The sequence below is a fragment of the Hippopotamus amphibius genome, chromosome 8 (assembly GCF_030028045.1).
Source record: "Hippopotamus amphibius kiboko isolate mHipAmp2 chromosome 8, mHipAmp2.hap2, whole genome shotgun sequence".
NCBI lineage: Eukaryota > Metazoa > Chordata > Mammalia > Artiodactyla > Hippopotamidae > Hippopotamus > Hippopotamus amphibius.
In genome coordinates this window covers 4,147,693-4,167,804 of record NC_080193.1, presented here as the reverse complement: position 1 = coordinate 4,167,804, position 20,112 = coordinate 4,147,693, and the positions used below count along the sequence as shown (strand labels likewise).

The 20,112-nt window shown below is 53.6% G+C and overlaps 1 protein-coding gene across 2 annotated transcripts; it reads left to right on the top strand.

Annotated features, from left to right (window-relative positions):
• Positions 1-800: 800 nt before the first annotated feature.
• On the top strand, positions 801-19,301 carry SEC14L2 (SEC14 like lipid binding 2). 2 transcript variants are annotated; one of them, XM_057745954.1, is made up of 12 exons: positions 801-938; positions 3,099-3,174; positions 7,737-7,780; positions 8,186-8,245; positions 8,475-8,663; positions 9,835-9,930; positions 10,079-10,139; positions 10,466-10,549; positions 13,639-13,745; positions 13,828-13,967; positions 14,116-14,285; positions 18,996-19,301. In XM_057745954.1, the coding sequence occupies exons 1-12, from the start codon at positions 885-887 to the stop codon at positions 19,124-19,126; spliced, it is 1,212 nt and encodes a 403-aa protein (XP_057601937.1). In that variant the 5' UTR covers positions 801-884; the 3' UTR covers positions 19,127-19,301. The 2 variants fall into 2 exon arrangements, with proteins under 2 accessions (XP_057601937.1, XP_057601938.1); XM_057745955.1 differs by lacking the exon at positions 3,099-3,174 and having other exon boundaries at positions 816-938.
• The last annotated feature ends 811 nt before the right edge of the window (positions 19,302-20,112 follow it).

Here is a 20,112-nt window from a genome sequence, read left to right as displayed (position 1 = left end):
AGATCATCCCAATCCACTTTAGTGAGTGAAGAAGCTTGGATTCAGAGATGTGAATGTGCTCCCCGAAGTCTCATAAAATGAAGGGGAAGATTTAGGATCCAAACCCAGGTCTTCTGATTCCCAGAGAGGAAGCACTCCTCACTGCCCGCTGAGGGTGCCAGCACCCTAGGAGCCTCTCCGAGAGCTGAGAAGGTCAGAAGCAGAGGACATCTCTCCCCTGGGTGGGGAGATGGGGTCTGGGCTTCCTTACCCCCTCAGCCTGTCTGCCCTGCAGGTGGAGGGGAAAGGCTGTGAACACTGAAAGGCCCCAAGCTGGGTTGGCAGCAGTGGTCCAAAATCCATGGCAGAACCGGAGGAGGGCAGGGGCCCCAGAGAGAAAGGGCCAACGTCCCTGTCCTGGAGGCAGGGCGATGGCTAGACTTAGGGGACCTGGCCCCCTACAGAGGCATCAGTCAAGCTCCCACCCGTGTTGGAGGGAGAGGTTCTGCACCGTGGCGACCCGATCTTAGAAGAGCTCATTAGATAGCACCTGGATGGGGACGCTAAGGCCCAGAGAGCTCAGGTGTCTCCTCCAAGGTCACACTGTGAGCTAAGGGTAAATTGGGGACTGGAACCCAGACTTCCTGTCCTCCTGATGTCCACCGACCTCGGCCAGGGGTCGCCTCCTGCCCAGGTCCCCGCTTCAGGAGGGCGGAGAGGGCCCGCGTCAGATGCTCCTGCGCCCAGCGCATCTCTCCCTACTCCGCCCCTTGGGATCCTTTAAGAGGCGGGGCTTCGCTGCCACCCGCGGCCCGGGCAAAAGGCTGGGACTTCACTCCGGCAGCGGAGAACGTGTCGGTGCTCCATCTGCTGCCGCAGCCGCCGCGCCCCGAGCCTGAGCCGCGATGAGCGGCAGAGTCGGAGATCTGAGCCCCAAGCAGAAGGAGGCACTGGCCAAGGTGAGCGCTCATCCCGGCCCGGCCCGGCCCGGCCTCGGGGCGCTGGCCCCCATCCTCCGGCGGCAGCGGGCTGGGCAGGGGCTGGCTGGGGTGCGAGCGCGGGTCCGCGGCGGGCGGCGCAGGCAGCGGCAGCCGCCGCACGGGGCAGCCCGCGGCCGCCCCCTCCCTCTCTCCTTCCGCCTGCCGAGGGGACCCCGGGGGAAGTTCGGCCGCCCCGGCCCCAGCCCCGAGCGAGCCCTTGGCGCTGCCGCCTGGGAAGAAGTGGTTGCTTGGAAGCCCACGGAGGCAGCAGAGGGCACAAAGGCAACGTTCATTCCCGGCACTGGCAGCCGGGCCCTGGGGGCAGAGGCAGGGCCCCAGGCTTCCTCCCATTTCCGGGAGGTTTTCCTCGTGCAGGGGCAGTGGCACGATGCAAAGGGCCGGAGGGTTCCGGGAGACTTGGAGGGCTCCTGCTCTGGCACCAAGTCTCTCTGCGACCTTGGGCAAAATCGGTCCTTCTCTGTTGGCTCTTTGAGGAAAGGAATTGAGGAGGTTGGACCAGATGATGTGGAAGGGAGCACCTTCAAGTGCAAAGCCTAGGATCCTACCGGTGAATGACTGGGTTGGGGTTAGTTTGAGCTGAGACCACCCCCTCCACCCTGTCGTGCAACCCAGGCCCCCCGGGCTGGGGACTTGGGCTGATGCTCTTCAGGAGGCAAGGAGGTAAGCCTGGCTTTGCCTTGGTGCCTGGGCACAGGAAGGGGCAACAGTTCCAGAGCTGGACCCTCTCCCACCAGCTGGATCTCCCCTGGTGCCCTTGGGGAGAGAGGGAAGGTTGGCTGTTCTTGGCCGATTGACTGCATCCAGTCTTAAGGTTTGGAGGCTCCACCGCAGTTTTCCATTGCTGGGAAAGTGGTGGGGGGGGGGCAGTGGCAGGAGTCTTCCACCATGCTAGTGGGCCGGGGCACCAGCCCCATGAAGGCATTGCCCCAGCCTGGGCCTCCCCATCCCAGGGAGGCCGGGTAGGGAGGTTTCAGATTTTACTGCTGACCTGCAGGGGAAGTCAGGCAGAGAAGGGATTAGGTGGTGATTAAACTAGAAATCAGGGGCTGGGTAGGGTCCTTGGTAAGGGGTGGCTTCATGCCAGTTTCCCTGGGGGTCTGGGAGCTGTTTGGGGGATGGGATGGTTTGAGTCCCTGGCTGACCTAGGCAAGGGGCAGGGGTGGCGGGTCCTCATTGGTCCCATCTGTGGTTGCCCCGCAGGTCAGTGACTAGGGAAAGGTGAGTGGCTGGGAGCAGGAGGCTTGGGGACAGCACAGCATGTGGGGGCGTGCTGACCTACAGGGTAGTGAGCAGCTGGAGGCGGGCGTGGCCATCCTTGGGGTCACTGGCCAGCTCTCTCGTGTGGCAATTCCCTGCACTTTCCCCCGTCATGGCTTCTGGCTGGAGCTGTTCCCTCCACCTACATCGCCCTCCTTCCTCCTCCTGCTGCCTTTGGAGTCCTTCAAGCCCAGCTCAAATGCCATTTTTTAATATGAAGTCATGTGAGACCACCCTCTTTCTGGCCCGGGTCATAATCAAACTCTTCCTTCCCTCTGCTCCCCGGGCACATTGCTCACCGTTCCATTACAAAGGGGGCAGACCATGGCGGAGAGAGTGCGTGCTGTGGCCTGGGACAGACCCGGGTCTGCATCCCAGCTCTGCTGATTACTAGCTGTTGACCTTGGGTATGTTGCTTAGCCTCTCTGAGCTCTAATTCCTTCATCTGTAAAATGGGAGCAGTAACACCTCTAGGGACTCTGAGTGAAGAGTGAATAAGTGCCGAGGTCGGTGCTGGGCGCATGAGGAGAGCTTGGCAAACTGACGCTCTTACTGTGGCGCACCCCCGAGTGCCTGCTGTGGCAGTTAGCTGGGGATGTGTCTGCCCGCCCACCACACTGGAGCGTGTGAGTGCACACGGCCAGGCAGGGGCAGCCTCTTACTCCCGTCCCACACCTCCTCCTGCTACCCGGCTCCCACCAGCACGACCAACAGCGCGTCTCACGTCACCCAGGTGCTCAGCCAGTGTCTGCAGAGTTGACCCATGTTGAGCAGGGGTCCAGCAAAAGCCTCTATGGAGAGCCCCGGGCAGAGGGTGGTCAGGGTGGGACCTGCCACTCACCCAGCTGCCTCTCCCTACAGTTTCGGGAGAATGTCCAGGACGTGCTGCCTACCCTGCCGAACCCAGATGACTATTTTGTCCTGCGCTGGCTCCGAGGTGAGGGAAGAGGGGCTGCGGGAGGCTGGGGCAGGGGCTTGTTCTGGGTAACAGAGTGGCACCCTCTGGAAACCCTGCCCCTGGCAATCTCAGAATCTGGAGTATTCAACCTTTACAACCAAAGCGTTCTTGGCAATTATATAACCTCAACCCTCCTATTGGATAAATAACGACACTGAGGCTCAAAGAGGTGACGTGACTTGTCCCAAGTCACACAGTGTTGAGCTGCAGGCAGGGAGGGGACTAGAGCCCAAGTCGACTGACTCCCAGCCCAATGCCCTTTCCATCTGCTCTGCTGATGGATGTGGGGAAGCAGGTTGAGGAAAAGCCGAGAGAGGCCCCAAGCTTGTGGGAAGTTGCAGGCAGAGCCGAGTTTAGAACCAGAGTCCTGGCCCGTGGCAGAGGCTGGCCCCCTCTGTGGCCGCCTGCTGCCCACAGTTCAGGGAGCTTGAAGGAGGGGCAGAGTGAATCGGGAACATGGGGGGTGGGGGAGGGGTTCAGCCCGACCTAGGTTAACAAAACTCCCTTCACGCCACCGTCTGGCTCCAGGGCCCTGAGACCTATTCCAGCTCTGCCCTGGCCTGGCTGTAGTACCTGGTCCAGGGGTCAACGTCTGTCCTAGGCTCCTCTCTGGGAGAGCCTGATGAGACAGGGTGTCCTGCCTGTGGCAAGATGGGACATGACAGTGCTCACAGGCGTAGCATTACATAGCATGTGATGCAATGTATACGTTTCTACTAGCATCAGGGTCAAACTCAACCCCGTGCTCCAACTCCTGAAATCTTTTCTTTCTTCTCCTCTCCTGTGATTCAAGTCATGTTCCGCCCTCTGGTTCTTGTGACACACTTTTTTTTCTTCTTTTTAGAAACTTTATTGCCAGGCATAGAAACAATAGAGAATATTCCTCTGTGTTGGATTAGCAGAGATTAAATCATGATACAGAATCATAGCCCCAAATATTAAAGTGCAAGTCATGGCTGTTACTTATTCATAGACACAGACACACACATACATACCCTGCGAGTCTTGGGACAGGTGAAGGGATGCATTTTCCTTTTCTGTACAGAAACTGAATAGAGCTGGCACGCTCTTGAGAGGCTGCTAGCAGGCCCCCCAGGGCAGGTGCTGCCAGGAGAGCCACGTGGGGCCCTGTGTGCCTCTGAAAGTGCCCCTTGCCCTTTTCCCCGCCAAAAAGCTGTGGACTCTGCCCCCACCCCCCGCCCCACGCCCACTCAGACAGGGTGGAGGGGCAGCGAGGGGGGCGGCTGTGGATTCAGTCCAGAGCCGAGGATATTTTGGCTCAGCTTTTACTGAAGGGCTGTAGCTAGAAGGGGGCGTGTGGGGAGAGTGGGCAGACAGCGCCGCGTTAAAGGGCCAGCTGCGAGATGATCAGACAAACTACCCAGCTACCGTGAGCTGGGGGAAGTGTGGTTTCAGAGAGCTGTTGAGCTGAACAGCATCGCGGCTCTCTTTTTATCTGAGAGAAGGCCGGCCTGGGGCCCTGGTTTCCCAGGCACCCCAACTCCCCAGTCCCGGGATAACCCTTCTGTCTGCAGCAACATAGAAGAGTGCAGTCATCCTCATTTGCCAGATGAGAAAACTGAGGCACAGGGAGGAGAGGGCGCTTACCTGAGGGCACACAGCTAACGCGAAGCAGAATCAGGGCAGAAACCTAGGGCCCCTGATTCCCAGGCCAGCGTCCTCTCCAGGAAGCCACAGCTGCCTCCTGAAGCCAAGCTCTGCCTCTTCAAACCGAAGAAGCACCTCCTCGGCACTTTTGTGCCTCACATTTCCCTGGGCAGGAGCTCAGGCCTGGTCAGACTCTACTGTGAATATCAATTAGGGTTTTTGTCCCCTTGCTCTTCTTTTCTTTTCTTTCTTGGTTTTTTTTTTTTTTTTTGCCCTGACTTGCAGCTTGCAGGATCTTAGTTCCCTGACCAGAGGTCGAACCCAGGCCCTTGGCCGTGAAAGTCCTAACCAGGGAATTCCCCTGTTTTCCTTTTTTTTTTTTTTTTAAACCTTTTCTCTTTCTCCTTTTCATTCTAAAGGAAACATTTGCAAGGCACATGCCAGCCGAATGTCTTTCTCTAACCCTGGTATGAGTGAGCTCTGGGTTCCTGCCTTTCCCCCTTCCCCCAACGTGGGCTTGGTTTTCTGCTGACCCCCCGGGCCTGCCAAGGGTAGGCACACAACTCCCTGCCTCCCCCTGACTGGGCCTGAGCTCTGGGCACCCCAGGGAGGAGGCTCAGATGGCAAGATAAAAAGAGGAGGTGGAGAAAACCTGTGAGCCCGGCAGAGCAGGTCTGAGTTTCTTCGTTTTCCAGGACTCGGAAGTGATGAAAGAAGAACCCAGGATGGCTGCCCCCAGGCCAGCCTCTCTGGCAGTGCCCTGAGCCATGCTTTGAGCTGCCCCTGACCAGGGCGACAGGAGCCCTGGAGAGGCCTGACCCAGCTGGCCTGGGGAGGCATCAGGCCGGTACTGCCAGGGGCTATGGTAACTCGGGGAGGGCCCTGGAAGACCCTGGATGATGGAGCTCAGCAGCTGAGGGTTAACTGGAGAGCCTCCCTGAGATAAGCAGGTCGCAGTTTGTCACAACTCCGGTTCCCTAGGAAGATGACTCTCCTCACAGTTGGGGGTATCCCTCCCATGGAGGATTCCCACTTTCAGGTCCAGCCTGGCTCCCCCATCATGATAGCATGGTGCCTTGCATCTTCCAAGTGTTTCTAGCTCATTGGATGATTCGGCCAGAGTTGTGCAGTATCTTGTCCAAGGTCAAACGCAGAGAAGGTAGAAGGGCTGAGATGCAAACCCAGATTATATTCCTCTGAAAGCTGCCCCCTGCTGCCACGATGGCATGTGAGGGGTGACCATGAGAAGGAACTTCCTAAGAGGGAAGGCTGCTCATTTCTGCAAACATGTGTCTAGCGCACATGACAGGACACGGCATTGGTCAAATCTCTTGTTGCATCCTTTGGGCGCAGGAGGGTGGACTGCATTTCAGGGCAGCAGAACCAGGGAATGTGCTCAGCCACTCCCAGAGAGCAGTGATTAAGGGGCCATGACAGTCCAGAGAGCAGCCTGTCTGGCCCAGGTTCCAGGGCTGTCAGCATATCTGGATGTCAGTCGGACCCACAGAGGACATACAGCTGGGAGGGACAGTTCATAAGTCAGATGGGAAAACTGGTCAGAATCTGGATCTCAGAAACTCTTTAAAAGATGAAATGCAGGGACTTCCTAGGTGGCGCAGTGGTTACGAATCTGCCTGCCAATGCAGGGAACGTGGGTTCGATCCCTGCTCCAGGAAGATCCCACATGCCGCAGAGCAACTAAGGCCGTGCGCCACAACTATTGAGGCTGTGCTCTAGAGCCCGGGAGCCACAACTGCTGAAGCCCATGTGCCTAGAGCCTGTGCTCCGCAACAAGAGAAGCCACCTCAATGAGGAGTCTGCACACCACAATAAAGAGTAGCCCCCACTTGCAGCAACTAGACAAAGGCCGTGTGCAGCAACAAAGACGCAGTGGAGCCAATAAATAAATACATGAATTTATTAAAAAAAAAAGGTGAAATGCAGCTGACCATAACAAGATGAAATATGACAAGGAAAGATCCAGAAAACCACCTCTCAACCTGTAGAGGCTTCACAGCAGCGCAGGTGAAAAGGATTTGGGTGTTTCAGTTGACTGTAAGCTTCACCTGAGTTAAGGGCCTGGTCTGTTGCCAAGAAAGTTCTTAGGCTTGATTGGAGGATAGGCAACACCTGTGCTCTGGACCACACACTTCAAGAGGGGCGCTGGCAAACTGGAAGATATCCAAAGGGAATTTGGTGGACTTGAAAGCAAGCTGTGAAGGATGGCTAAAGGATCCTCGGGTGGGCAGCACGATAGCAGGGGGCACTCAGGGTGGCAGCACAGAATTTGCCAGTATTGGGAAGGCGGTCATGTGGCGGGGGAAGCCCCCCCCGCCCCCCCCGAGTGTAAGGGCCTCTGCTCAGTACAGCACTGAGGGCCGAGTGCAAATGGCAGCTCGGATTGTTTGGGAGCAGGTGGCCCTGGGGGGCAGGCAGGCCTTTGTGTTCGAGCTTGTGCAGAACAGCATGTCGGAGTTTGTGCATGACGTAGAGTTGACCCAGGTGACCTCTAATTCTGAAACTTTCAGGGAACCCTGGGAGAAGGAGGGCCCTCTGCATCCCTCTGGGGGATGGCAAGGTTTTTGAGGACATGGCAAGGTTGACTGGAGGCTCATCACCGCCCCCATCCTACTGGAATGTTCTGCCAGACTGAGAAGAGATAAGACCCTTCACCTGATTGCATCCACTAGGGTGACACTCTTTTGACCTTGAACTTGCAATGTTGCCCCCACCTGCCCTGAACCTTGACCTGCTCTCCCCACAGGCCCAGAGGCCTTGGTGCTCCCAAAACCCTCCGTGAACATCCTCACATTAGCTACTGCAGGTGGGATGATCTAAGAGTCAGCGGGGGCCCCAGTACAGGAGCAGGGAAATCTTCCTGTCCTTGGCACCTAGGCTACTAGCCTAACCCTGACCATATTTCTGTATTCCAGCAAGAAGCTTCGACCTGCAGAAGTCGGAGGCCATGCTCCGGAAGGTGAGATCCATTTGGCTCCAGACCCCACAGTTGCCTCCACTCCTGCCCATCAGAATTACACTATGCTTGGACTTCTGTCCAGCCCCCTCCCGCCCCGATCACAGCCTGTGGCTTATGTGACATATCTGAGTATTAGCCGATCCGTACTGCCTTATCCTCTGGGACAAAGTGCATTCCCTTCCCTGGAAACAGAGCTTTCACAGTTCTGGGCCAGCCAGGAATTATCACCTGTTCTGCTGAGACCTCTGAAACGGGCACTTCCTTCTTTTCCATTCCTGCCGGCTGCCTTCTCGTGACTTACCTGCGGTCTGGTGGTCTGTTCATGCTGTCACCCATTGCTAGATGCCTTTTAAGGACCACCTCCTCCCCTGCCCCACTTTTTTAAAGCCCTCATTGTGTTTGCAGCACGTGGAGTTCCGAAAACAAAAGGACATTGACAACATCACAAGCTGGCAGCCTCCAGAGGTGAGGACGGATTATCCCCTCACCCCTATGTGAGGTCTGTAAGAGCCACGGTCTGTATCCTGGGTCTATGGGACTGGGACCCTCAAAGGAAAGGTCTGGCAATGCCAAGTCACTGAATGAGTATCCATGGGAACCTGGGGGCAGATGAACCCAGAAGAAGGCCCTGGACACAGGGAAGGTGTAGCCGCCCTGCTGACCAGCTCCCCACCCCACCCCCATCTTGGCCCAGGTGGTCCAACAGTATCTCTCAGGGGGCATGTGTGGCTACGACCTGGATGGCTGCCCCATCTGGTACGACATCATTGGACCTCTGGATGCCAAGGGTCTGCTCCTCTCAGCCACCAAACAGGACTTGCTCAAGACCAAGATGAGGGACTGCGAGCTGCTTCTGCGGGAGTGTGCCCACCAGACTGAAAAGGTGAGAGGACCTGAAGAGGAGTCACTCATGGTGGAGGCACGGATGTCACACGCTGCTTTAAGCGCGGCTTTAGGGCTGACGCCCCGAGGTTTGGATTTCATAGACCAGTGCAGTTGCAAAGTTTTAGGGACTGACCTGTGTTGCCAAATTTTTATTTTTCCAAGTAAGGACCTAGAAAACACTTACTAGCTATGATTGCCATAATTAACCCCCAAACTATAAGGAGGGTATTATTTCAGAATAAAGGGCAGTCTTTTAGGACTTCCCTGGCGGTCTAGCGGTTAAGACTCCGTGCTTCCACTGCAGGGGGCCTGGGTTTGATCCCTGTTCAGGGAAGTTCTGCATGCCGTGCCGCGCAGCCACCAAAAAAAAAAGGGCAGTCCTTTAAGTTGAGTAAAGTTTAACTTCATAAAAAACATACCATATTATCGTTACTTTTCTCCTGTTCTGGGCACCAGTGGTTTCTTTGTCAGGGACCTATCATTTGACAGGCATTCAGGTGCTGCTGGAGGCAATGAACTCAGACTCTGTGCTTCTCTAACTCTGAACTCAGACACAGCTAAGGACAGCAAGAGCAAGGCGGAGATGCCACGGCCTCTCTCCTTCCCTCCTCCTCACCAGTCGTAAAGATCCAGTGAAACGATGCAGTACTTTTGAGGACATTTCAACAGTGTCATCCACATTCACAGAGAACCCAGTGTGTGTAGAGGCCCTCCTGCAGGGCTGGGGATGCACCTTAAGGGCTTCAGTCGGACAGAGAGCATCCGTGCCTGCGAGATGAGTGGCCACACGGGGTGCAGTGGATGAGGGCGGCTACCAGGTCAAACTGCAGAACAGAAGGGACCTCAGATGCAGTCTGGGTCCACCCAGTTGTTTACTGGATGAGAACGAGGAGATCTAGACGGGAAGGGTGACTTGTCTAGGCCATAATTCCGGCCTGGGGTAATTATCTCGATTTGGAAAACCTTAGATACGGCCCTGCCCAGATCTGGTTGCAGTATGGGCGCAAGGTGCAATCAGCATTTCCCCTGAACCAGAGTGGGCTTCTGTGTGTGTGTGTGTGTGTGTGTGTGTGTGTGTGTGTGTGTGTGTGTGTGTGTGTGCGCGCGCACGCTGGGGTGGTGGTGGTGGGGCAGCCTGATGTGACTTTCCGCTCCTCTGTCCCCTGCAGACAGGGAAGAAGATAGAGACCATCACCTTGATTTATGACTGCGAGGGGCTTGGTCTCAAGCATCTCTGGAAGCCAGCTGTGGAGGCCTATGGAGAGGTGAGGGCCAGGGCGGGGGGTGGGGGTGGATGGAGGGGTTGGAGGGGTGGAGGTCCCTCTGCTAGAGGCCCTGTGGGGTGGGGAAAGCTGGCGGAAGCAGGGCCTCTCTCCCTGGCCCTGTTTTGAGCCCGCTTGATTCTTTCCACAGTTTCTCTGCATGTTTGAGGAAAATTATCCCGAGACACTAAAGCGTCTTTTTGTTGTTAAAGGTAAGTTGGGAGCTACCTGTGATGAAGCCACATGGGAAGGAGGGGCCAAAAATATCACTGGGATAGATTCAGGAGAGTAAAATAGAGTGAGGCAAAGCGGAGAGGGGTCTTAGGACACGTTCGCTTTATAACTCACAAAGCTTTTACTATTCGTTACCGCCTGGTGAGAGAGGAAGACCACTCCCCCCCACTCCCCGCCGCAGGAAAGCCGAGCCTCACACAGGGCTGCCTGTGCAGGCTCCTCGGCACCAGGGGGCTGTGGCAGACACTGTCAGGGACAGAATGGGCACGGCTCCCAGCCTCACATGGCCTGGTCTCTGTTCCAGCCCCCAAGCTGTTTCCTGTGGCCTATAACCTCATCAAACCCTTCCTGAGCGAGGACACACGTAAGAAGATCATGGTCCTGGGGGGTAAGTAGCCCACATTCTCCTCCACTCCACGCATGGCTGCGGCCCCTGGGGGTGGGTGGCATTAGAGGTACGGCCAGAGCCTCCAGGGTGCAGGCTGCCTCTGCTGGTTTGGGAGCAGTGGGACCCAGGAGCAGGAGCACGCTGGGCCCCAGCGAGGGGCTTCCTGTCTATTTTCGTAAGAACTCTTTCTCTCAGACACTCTGGAGAAATTCAAAGATGAATGGAATGCCAATCCTTGTCCTTAATAAGCTTGCAGTGAAACAGGAGAGAGACCTTTAAGAGAAAGCTAGGACACAAGCTAGAAAAGGCAGTAGATGTGGCAGAGAAGGGAGGTCGCAGGAGCAGAGGTTGCTTTCGGCTGGGGGCAAGTACACGTGGCTTCACTGAACAGGCACCTGCTGTGTGCCAGGCCCTGGGCTAGGTAGTGTCAAGGCCACAAAGGTAAGACAGAATCCCTTGAAGAGCTGGGGAAGCTCGGGGAAGGAAGACACAAACAGAGGTATATCAGCGTGAGATGTTACATGTAAAAGAGAGAAGTTGAAAAGGCCGTGGGAACCCTGACCAGGGGCGCTCACCCCTCCCGGCCTGGGGAGGAATGAGTAGGGCAGCTGGGTGAAGCAAGGCAGGAGGCTGTCGGGCAGAAAAAGAGCACTGAGCAAAGACCTTACACACCGTGGCAAAGGCGGCTGTAGAGCTCACAGCAGGGTGTGGCAAGAGATGACATGGAGTGGGAGCCGGGTGCCAGGCGCTGGGTCACAGAGAATCCAGAGCACCGTGTTTGGGAAGCTGGGACATGACGCTACAGGCCACTGGGCACCAGAGAGGAGTTCCTGAGCCGGGGGTGGGGTACCAGGATCTGATTCTCAGTTGATTGTGAGGGACGGATACCAGTTTGCACTCCACGGCCACAGTCCACGCACCAGGTGTTGCAAGCCTGAGCTGGGGTGGGGGCAGTAGGGATGGGGAGGAGAGGGTGGATTTCAGACTTCTGTAGGAAGTGGAACAGCAGAGCTCAACTGACTGGATGTAGGAAGGGAGGAAGAGAAATCTAGAATGGCTCCCTGGTGTCTGGCATGAGTGACAGCATTGCAGTCACTCTGCAGCAGTTAGTTCCACTGGGGAATAATACAACCGGAAGGAAACGCTTGAAGCTGAGTTCGAGGAGTCCGTGAGATGTACAGATGCTGGGGAGGCCTGGGCCGGAAGCTGAGGGGCAAACTCCAGCCTGGAGATTTGGGAGTTATCAGGTAGAGGCAGTGGCTAAAACACTGTGAGAGGGTAAGACTGCCCACAGAACAGAGGCTGAAGCCCAGGGAGTATCCAGGCTCAAGGGCAAGCAGAGAAAGAGGAGCCCATCAGGGAGAAGTGACTGGCGAGGCTGGCGGGGAAGCAGGTGGACGGGGACTGGATAGGCAGGGAAGCAGGAGAACATCAGGGGACCAGGGGAAGCCCACAAGGAAGACCCATGGGAACCATGCCAGCCAGGGACAGGCAGGAGTTGAGTCTGGCTGGCGCGTGACATGAATGTGGGGGAGAAAAGCCAAGAAAGGTAGATTGGGACTGACTCATGGGTGGCTTAATGCCACCTGTGGAGTTGAACTGGGGGTAGGGAATTCTGAAGGTTTCTCAGTGTTCCCCTTCAGGTGCCACATTGAAAGTGGAGGTTTTCCAAATGTGTGCTGAGCCCTGGGTGTGGCGGGAAGCAGTCTGGAAAGCACAGGACTTCTGGGTGCTGGTCCCGGCTCTGGCACAAGTTCTGCCCTTGTAGCCTCAGTTCCTCTCTGTGAGATGGGAATAATCTTGCTGGCCTTATTCCAACCCTCCAGCTGAGCTGGGGGAAGAAAAAGTCTGAGCAAAAGGCTCTCATGCTTTTTGGCTTTCCTGTGGCTGCCACCCACCACACGCAGGAGCCAGTTTGGTTTCCTGGCAGCGGGGCTGCAGGGGAGGTTCAGTCTGTTCCCCCACCCACACCTGAAACCCTTTCAACCAAACCCTCCTCGGGCTGGGAAGGTACGGGATCTTCAACGTGGCGAGGGGGTGGGGATTCACCCTGGGCCGGTCCCTGGCACTCAGCACAGATTAAAGCACCCCTGGTGTTGCATGGTCTTAGGTCCCTGGGAATCTGAAGGCTGGGAGACCCTGGACCATCCCTGTGGGTTTCCAGGCAGCACCAGCCACGGAGGATGCTAGGGGGTACCCTGTGACTTGGAGCTGCTGCCTATATCTGGTCTCTGTAGTCAGCACGGCAAGGAGGTTTCCAGTATCAAAATATTGTCCTTGGCTGATACTTGGCTGAAATGGCAGAGAAGTGCATCTCAGCCTTGGTTGCATTTGAGGCAAACTCTCCTAGTCAGGAAAGCGCTTCGTTATTAAAAAAAAAAAAAAAAAAAAGCTGAATCGCAGCCAAACACTAAAAAGTCAGAGCGGAAGTGAAACTGTGGGTGGGGTACAGCCAGGGGAACTCATTTAAGGGGTCAGTCTACAGAGCTGCATTCATTCCGTAAGTCATGAGTGACCACAGGAGGTGGCAGGGGTCGTGCCCTCACTCTCAGTCTAATGGGCAGATCACGTTGTCTCAGGCCCTCCTGCCTGCTGCACGTGCTGTTCCCCTCTGCGGCAGGCAGAGGGATGCCCTTCCCTCCTTTCTTTGTTCCCTCCTGCTTGCACTTCAGATATCTGTATCCCCTTCCTGGGAGTGATAACACACTCTCATACGGGTAGGGCACTTTACAGTTTACAGCAAGCACCCTCTCAAGTACTTAGTTCACTTCACTCCCACCATAACCTTTCAGGGCAAGAGGAACTAGGCTCAGAATGCAGTGATTTGCCTCAGGTCGCTTGGCTGGCCAGAGGCAATGGGCACCAGGACCCTGGTCTCTGCTTCCTGGTCCAGAACCAGCCAGTCCTCTGGGTGACGGCTCCTCTCCAGCCCCCTGAAGAGCTGTGTGTGTGTCCTGTGCTCCCAAAGCCTGTGTTTTGTGTGCGGGGGCGGACGGGTTTTTCCTGCCTCTTTTTGTAGACTGCCAGGGCTGTGATGAAATCCTGTCTAGTGGTGATCCTTTTTTCTCCTTCCCTCCCTCTCCTGCCAGCAAACTGGAAGGAGGTTTTACTGAAATATATCAGCCCTGACCAGCTGCCTGTGGAGTATGGGGGCACCATGACGGACCCTGATGGAGACCCCAAGTGTAAATCCAAGGTATGGGCTGCCAGGGGCCGGAGGTGACCAGGGACACCTGGCTCAAATGCACATTCCAGCTCACTCCGTGCTCTGCTTCTAGATCAACTACGGGGGCGACATCCCCAAGAAGTACTACGTGCGAGACCAGGTGAAACAGCAGTACGAGCACAGTGTGCAGATCTCCCGGGGCTCCTCCCACCAAGTGGAGTATGAAATTCTCTTCCCGGGCTGTGTCCTCAGGTAGCGTTCTAGACCCTTCCAGGAGACCTGAGCCTTCCAGCTGTAGGTGCCGGTGGGTGGCCTGGGGTGGGAGAAGCCCTGGTGGCAGGACCCCAGAGAGGGCACACGCAGATGGAATCGTGTCTAAATGGGTGGGTGTCCCCTGCAGGTGGCAGTTTATGTCGGATGGTTCGGACATCGGTTTTGGGATTTTCCTGAAGACCAAGGTGGGGGAGCGGCAGCGGGCCGGGGAGATGACAGAGGTGCTGGCCAGCCAGAGGTACAATGCCCATCTGGTCCCTGAGGATGGGACCCTCACCTGCAGCGATCCTGGCATCTGTAAGTCTCTCTGTCTTGGCTCGAAGCCCCTGCCCTAGCTGTCTGCCTGGGAGGTCCCTCTTTCTCCATGGATTTACGCCCTCAGACTGTTAGAACTAGCAGTGGAGCTCCATGAGTTCCACCTTCTCTTGCATAGGTGAGGAAACCCAGGCCTGGGGAGGTGAGATGACAGGCTCAAGGTGAGCTGGTCCAGCTGTAACTGGGGCTGTGAAGTCAGACATTTCCCGGGGACGCCCCTGCCCCAGACATCAGAGAGGCAGCAATCATTAGGTAGGTGTAGGGATCACAGGGGGAGCAGAGCGCTGACAAGCCCTGCTTTGACTCTGCTGAACTCCACTCCTCTCCAGGTTGATCCAAAAATGGCCACAGAACAGGAACAGGAAGTTTACCCAAAAGGAATAAGAATGGCAGATAGGCATTTGAAAAGGTGTTTAACCTCACTTAGCTTTGCAATATCGATTAAGTTCCCTTTGACTCAGCAATTCTACCTCTGAAAATTTATCCTACAGAAGTATTTACACAAAGACACAAAGATATAGGTACACGGATGTTCCTGGCAGTTTGGGAAACTGACAATAAACTAGATGGCCTTAAGAAGGTCTTGCTAAATAAATTATGGTCCATCCATATAATGGAATACAATATACCCATTAAAGAGAATAAACTGACATATAGGATGTCTGATACATGTTAAAAAAAAAAAAAAGCATGAGACACAGCATACATGGTATATGCTCACTTTGGCTACAAAAAGTCAGAAGAATTCTGGGGACTCTATGCTAATGCTAATGGTTTATCTCTTGGGTGGTAGGAAACTTATAGAGGGCTTTTGTTTTTTTATACCGGCCCTGCAAATACAGTTTATGTTACAAAGAACACGTACGACATTTATAAGCAGAAAAATCACATACACATGCACAAACCCCCCACCAAATCTCGTTTCCTCTTTGTATGAGTCAAGGGGCCAGGCATGGAAAATCAGTGACAGCAAGGGCTTTGTCATCAAGCTGAGATGGACTTGACCACTGCTAGTCCTTAGGCAAGTGGCTTGGCCTCCCTGAGCTTCAGCTTCCTGATTGCTACAGTGCGCATCAAATTCTCTACCTCACAAGGACACTTGATGATGAAATGTGATCAGGTCTGTGCAGCACGTAGTGTAATGCCTGCCATACAGCACTCAGCGCACGGTGGCCACCATTATTATTATTAAGGCAAAACTTGGAGGAGGAGGGCCATCGGGGAGATAGTGCCAGAGATGGGAGAAGCCCTGCGCCCTGTTTCCACGGCAGCACCACCAGGAGGTCTGAACTAGTCCCACAGATATCTTGGCTTCTGTACGTGTCCACACTGTCACCCCAACCTCGGATCCTGTGTCCTCCCCCACAGTCCAGGCAACCTTCAGTCTCTACCGCCCCCTCCTCACAGATGCTCTGTGGTCTGGCTCCCCGGGGAGAAGTATTCTTGTTAGCGAGCTGCCAGGTCCTGAGGGAGAAGGCGGTGTACTGTGTGCTTCATCAAGAACAAGGCTTAGCACCAGCCCAGACACTGTCATCCTCAGAGCATAAAGCTTTTCATACATATAAGCTTGAATTTATTTTTTAAAGGACAGGGAAGCTGAGGTATAGAGAGGGGATGTCATCTCTCCCACATGTAGTGTGCAGAGACACCAAGAGACAGACACAAGAGAACCCTGGGGTCCTGGTGCAGGATCTCGTGACCACAGACTACCCCTAGAGATGATCTTGGGACAGAGGAGAAAGCAGGGTCCCAGACACAGGAAGTAATTTACCCAAGTTCAGTAGCAGAGCCCAACCCGTTTTCCAGCACTGCCCACTATCTCTCTGTAGTACCATGTAGGACCATTAACCCTTTAACGTAATCAGGCTTAGGTGTGCAAATCCCAAATTTTAGTTCCTCTTGGATACATTCCCAGATGGAATGTTTATCTGCCTGCCGGGCCTTGACTGGGAGCTGTTTATTGTCCATTCTCAGGAGGCGCAGAGGCCTCAGCATCCGTGCCCCCTGCCCAGGTGTAAAGATGAGGAGGTGGGGCTGGCTGTTGCCTGGGCCATGGTTCAGGTTAGAGCTGAGCCCAGTGGGAACCCAGCATTAGGTTACAAGCTCACCTGTGGGAGGGTGATGCCCTTGGAGAACCAGGCAACCCCCTGCAAAGTGGAGCCTAATCACCCAGTCCAGAAATTAAAACTCTGTGCCAGCCTGCGATGGTGAGGGCACATTAACCCTCCCTGGGCTGCTCTGGTCCTTTCCCAAGTGTACTCAGTTACTGAGAACCAAAGTTTGAACTGATTCCACTTTTTTTTCCTCCCAACTAATATTTCCTGAGGTCCTGAGTATAGAGTACTCATCTAGGAAAGAAAAAGATTCAGAAAAAAAGCTCTAGACTGTGTCTGCTAGGACAGTGCAGTGTGGTATAGAAGAGCTGAAGCACTGTAGGAAGGTTTAACAGCCCAGCCCGCCACAAGGAGACCTGGTTCCTGAGTCCAGCTTTGCCAGTAACTCTGAGTGTTTTGAGCAAGTGTCTCTAATTAGATTTTGCTCTCTTTTTCCTTAAAATAAGGGGAGTAGGCTAGAGCAGGGGATCTTAATCTGGGGTCTATGACTCCCCAGAGCAGTGATTCTAAATCTTTAAAGACCAGACACCTCCCATTTATAATAAATGGTGTCTAATGTCCCCTTTACTATCCTGAAATGAAATTGATAGATATTATAACCCACCTACACACATAACTAAAAAAGACAATATACTCTCCTATCTGGGATATAAAAGAGAAATAAAAGGACACTAAGAATATATGTTTTCTCAATACATAAATGAGAGGGCAGTTACCCCCAGCTCCTCCTCTCTTCAGAATAGTAACTTGCCCATGGGAACCACTGTCCCAGAGGGTCCATGATGGGCTCCATGGGATCTGAAATTCTGCTTTCATCAGATTCCCGAGGGGGTCGGTTCCCCAACAAAAGTGAAGGAGCCCTACCCTGGAGGATCTCTGGGGCCCTACGAGTCTGTGAGTACACGATTAGTGTCAAAATGAACCACTGCACTTCGTGAACTCCTCTCCCCTCAGGCCTGGACCTCAGAACAGCTCCTTCCTTGTTTCTGAGGGCAGAATGTCATGCCAGGCAGAGTCATCTCAAACCTGGTGCTTGGTCCAAGGAGCTCAAAGACTTCTCCTCTAGCATGACTGACTCTGGTTGCTAAGGCTCTGTCATCCAGGGCAGAGAGGAAGCTTCCCTCTTTCCAGAGGCACCATTGGTCCTGAAAGACCTCTGGTGCAGAGAGAAAATCGATGACTATTACTCATTTCACACCATGAAGAAAAGGGTGGGTGGTGTGTCTACCCTCGGTCTAAACTATGCATTTTATCCAGGGGCAGAAAAGGGGAAAGATTAAGTCTCAGAATTAAATACACAAGACTTTTTTGGCTGCGAAAAGTGAGAGACCAGATAGGGAAGGGGCAGAGCTAGTGTTTTTGTTGTCCTACTATTTTTTTTTGGAAGGGGTGTTTGACCGAAATGGAACAACCTCTCAAAAAAAGAAGGGTTAGATTAAAAGCAGTCTGTTCCTTGGCCAAGGCTCAGAAGCCTTTTCTGCCAACTACATCCCCATTTTCTCTCCCCAGAGGAAACCACTAACAGGTCTTGTGTATTAGCCTACCAAATATTTTCCATCCCTTTAGAAGCATTACACCTTACAATGAGATAAAAGACATGGCCCACACATATACATTCATAGGAATTATATGTTATTCAGTGTATATTTAAGGGAATTTTGAAATTGTAAAACCTGTCAATGTAGGTAGACCAAGTAACAAAGCCAAATTTTTTTTTTACATATATTAATGAAAATGTTAGATATGGTTTACAAATTGTTCTGCAACTTGCTTTTTCTGGCCTAAGGATATATTGTTACCGGTTTCCCCAATCACTTCTCATGAAGCTCACCTCTTTCTTTTTATACAGAATAGTATTTCAATAAAACCTTTTAAAGTAATTATCTTTTGAAACATTTTAGTTTTCCTCATCTTTTATTATTACAAATAGGGGTGCACTGAGCATCTTTGTCCATTTATGTTTCTGTGGGATAAATTTCTGGTTCAAAAAGTTTGCATATTTTACCTTTTGTCAGCAACTGAACAGGATAGGGCTTTCCAGGGCCCAGATCAGGCAGCAATGCAGACCAGAGGGAAATTCCAGCTCCATCCCTTACTCACTTCCTTTTTATATAAATCAAGACTAATGCTGAACTCAAGTCATTGTGAATAATATTCAATATATAGATTGCCAACCCAGTACGGAGACACATAGTCACTGTCACCATTACTACCATTATTATTATAACAACTACTACTGCTACTACTTCTACTCTCCCCTTTCAAGACCCAGTTCAAGCTCTAACTCCTTTAAAAAGCCTTTCATGTGATTTCAGTCTATAAGGCCCCCTCCTTCCAAGCTGTTACAGATGTGACTGTGTCTGGTGCTCATCTGGCGCTTGGCATGTTCTGATAGTATTTTCTCTTCATGGAACGTCTTGTAACCCACCTAGACTAGGTTTCAGAAGGTGAAGGACCATTGCTTATGCCACCTTCATCCTCATTACCTACCACACTGCCTTGCCCAACCAGAATCGCTGTCTCTAAGCTCTTTGTCAGAATGGCCTGAATGTCTTTTTTTTTTTTTGCCTCCCCACAGATGTCCTGCGGTTTGACAACACCTACAGCTTTATACATGCAAAGAAGGTCAGTTTCACTGTGGAGGTCCTGCTTCCAGACAAAGCCTCAGAAGAGAAGATGAAACAGCTGGGGGCAGTCACCCCAAAATAACGTCTCCTCCCACAGCAGGCCTGGCTCCCTCAGTGTCTCCCTGTCAGTTTCTATCCGTTGTAGCAGTCATTTCCCCAGCTCTCTGATGCCCAAAGAAACTGGGCTGGAAGAAAGACCTCGGGGCTAGATCTGGGGAGCCTTCATTTCAGAATTAGGAAGAGGGAGAGTAGCTGGAGTGGGTCTCCTTGCCTCTCAAATTACTAAGGAGTCCCCAGGGGCTGGGCACCATGACAGGATGTCTTGAAAGCTGTGCCAACTTTACCTGTCCAGTGACACCTGAGACAGGAAGAGGGGTACGTACCACAGGGCGGCTGGGAAGAAATTAGGGAAAGGGGGAGAGACTGAGACCTAACACTTCAGGGAAGCCAGCTGCAGGGGAGGAACTTGCTTCCAAATGAACATGTCAGTCTAGATCATAATGAGGAATAGCAAGGTAGCCGGTTGCTAGAGTTATGGTGGGGGTCTGAGGCTCTCCTGAACTTTCTATGACCGAGACTGGGATCTTTCAGCTTTTCCCAGGTCTTGGGAGGTGGCCCGAGTCAGCACAGATCTTCCCTTTCAAGGGTAGACAGGCAGGCCTCTCCCTCACCCCGAGGAATTCAGTAACTCCTGGGTCCCACTGGCTGCCTCTTTAATTACTAATGATTGCCAGTGATTCAGAGCTTCCTGGGACAGTGAGCTTTGGTACCCAGCCGCTGTCCTCCAATGCAAACAAAGCACAGGGAAGCTACCTCCAGGGATCCCAGCTCCGTGAAGGGACTGGGAGGCTGGCGATGGGTGTGAGTCCTGAAGCTTCCACCCGTTTTCAGTGCTGCCAGCCTCTCATCAAGTAACTCTCCATCTGAGCACCCTACGCGAAAGTGGCAAGAAGGATCATGACAGTAGATGTCAGTAAGGGCATTTCCCAGCCTGAGTCTCCGAGGGTGCCCGACAACCCGCTTCCTGACCGACTTGAGCAAGGCCTTGGCAATCCCATCCCCGGCAGG

Coding starts and splice junctions, on each gene's coding strand:
- SEC14L2 (XM_057745954.1), top strand. CDS start 885: ATGAGCGGCAGAGTCGGAGATCTGAGCCCCAAGCAGAAGGAGGCACTG. Junction 7,781..8,185: donor CGGAGGCCATGCTCCGGAAG/GTGAGATCCATT, acceptor TTGTGTTTGCAG/CACGTGGAGTTCCGAAAACA. Junction 8,246..8,474: donor CAAGCTGGCAGCCTCCAGAG/GTGAGGACGGAT, acceptor ATCTTGGCCCAG/GTGGTCCAACAGTATCTCTC.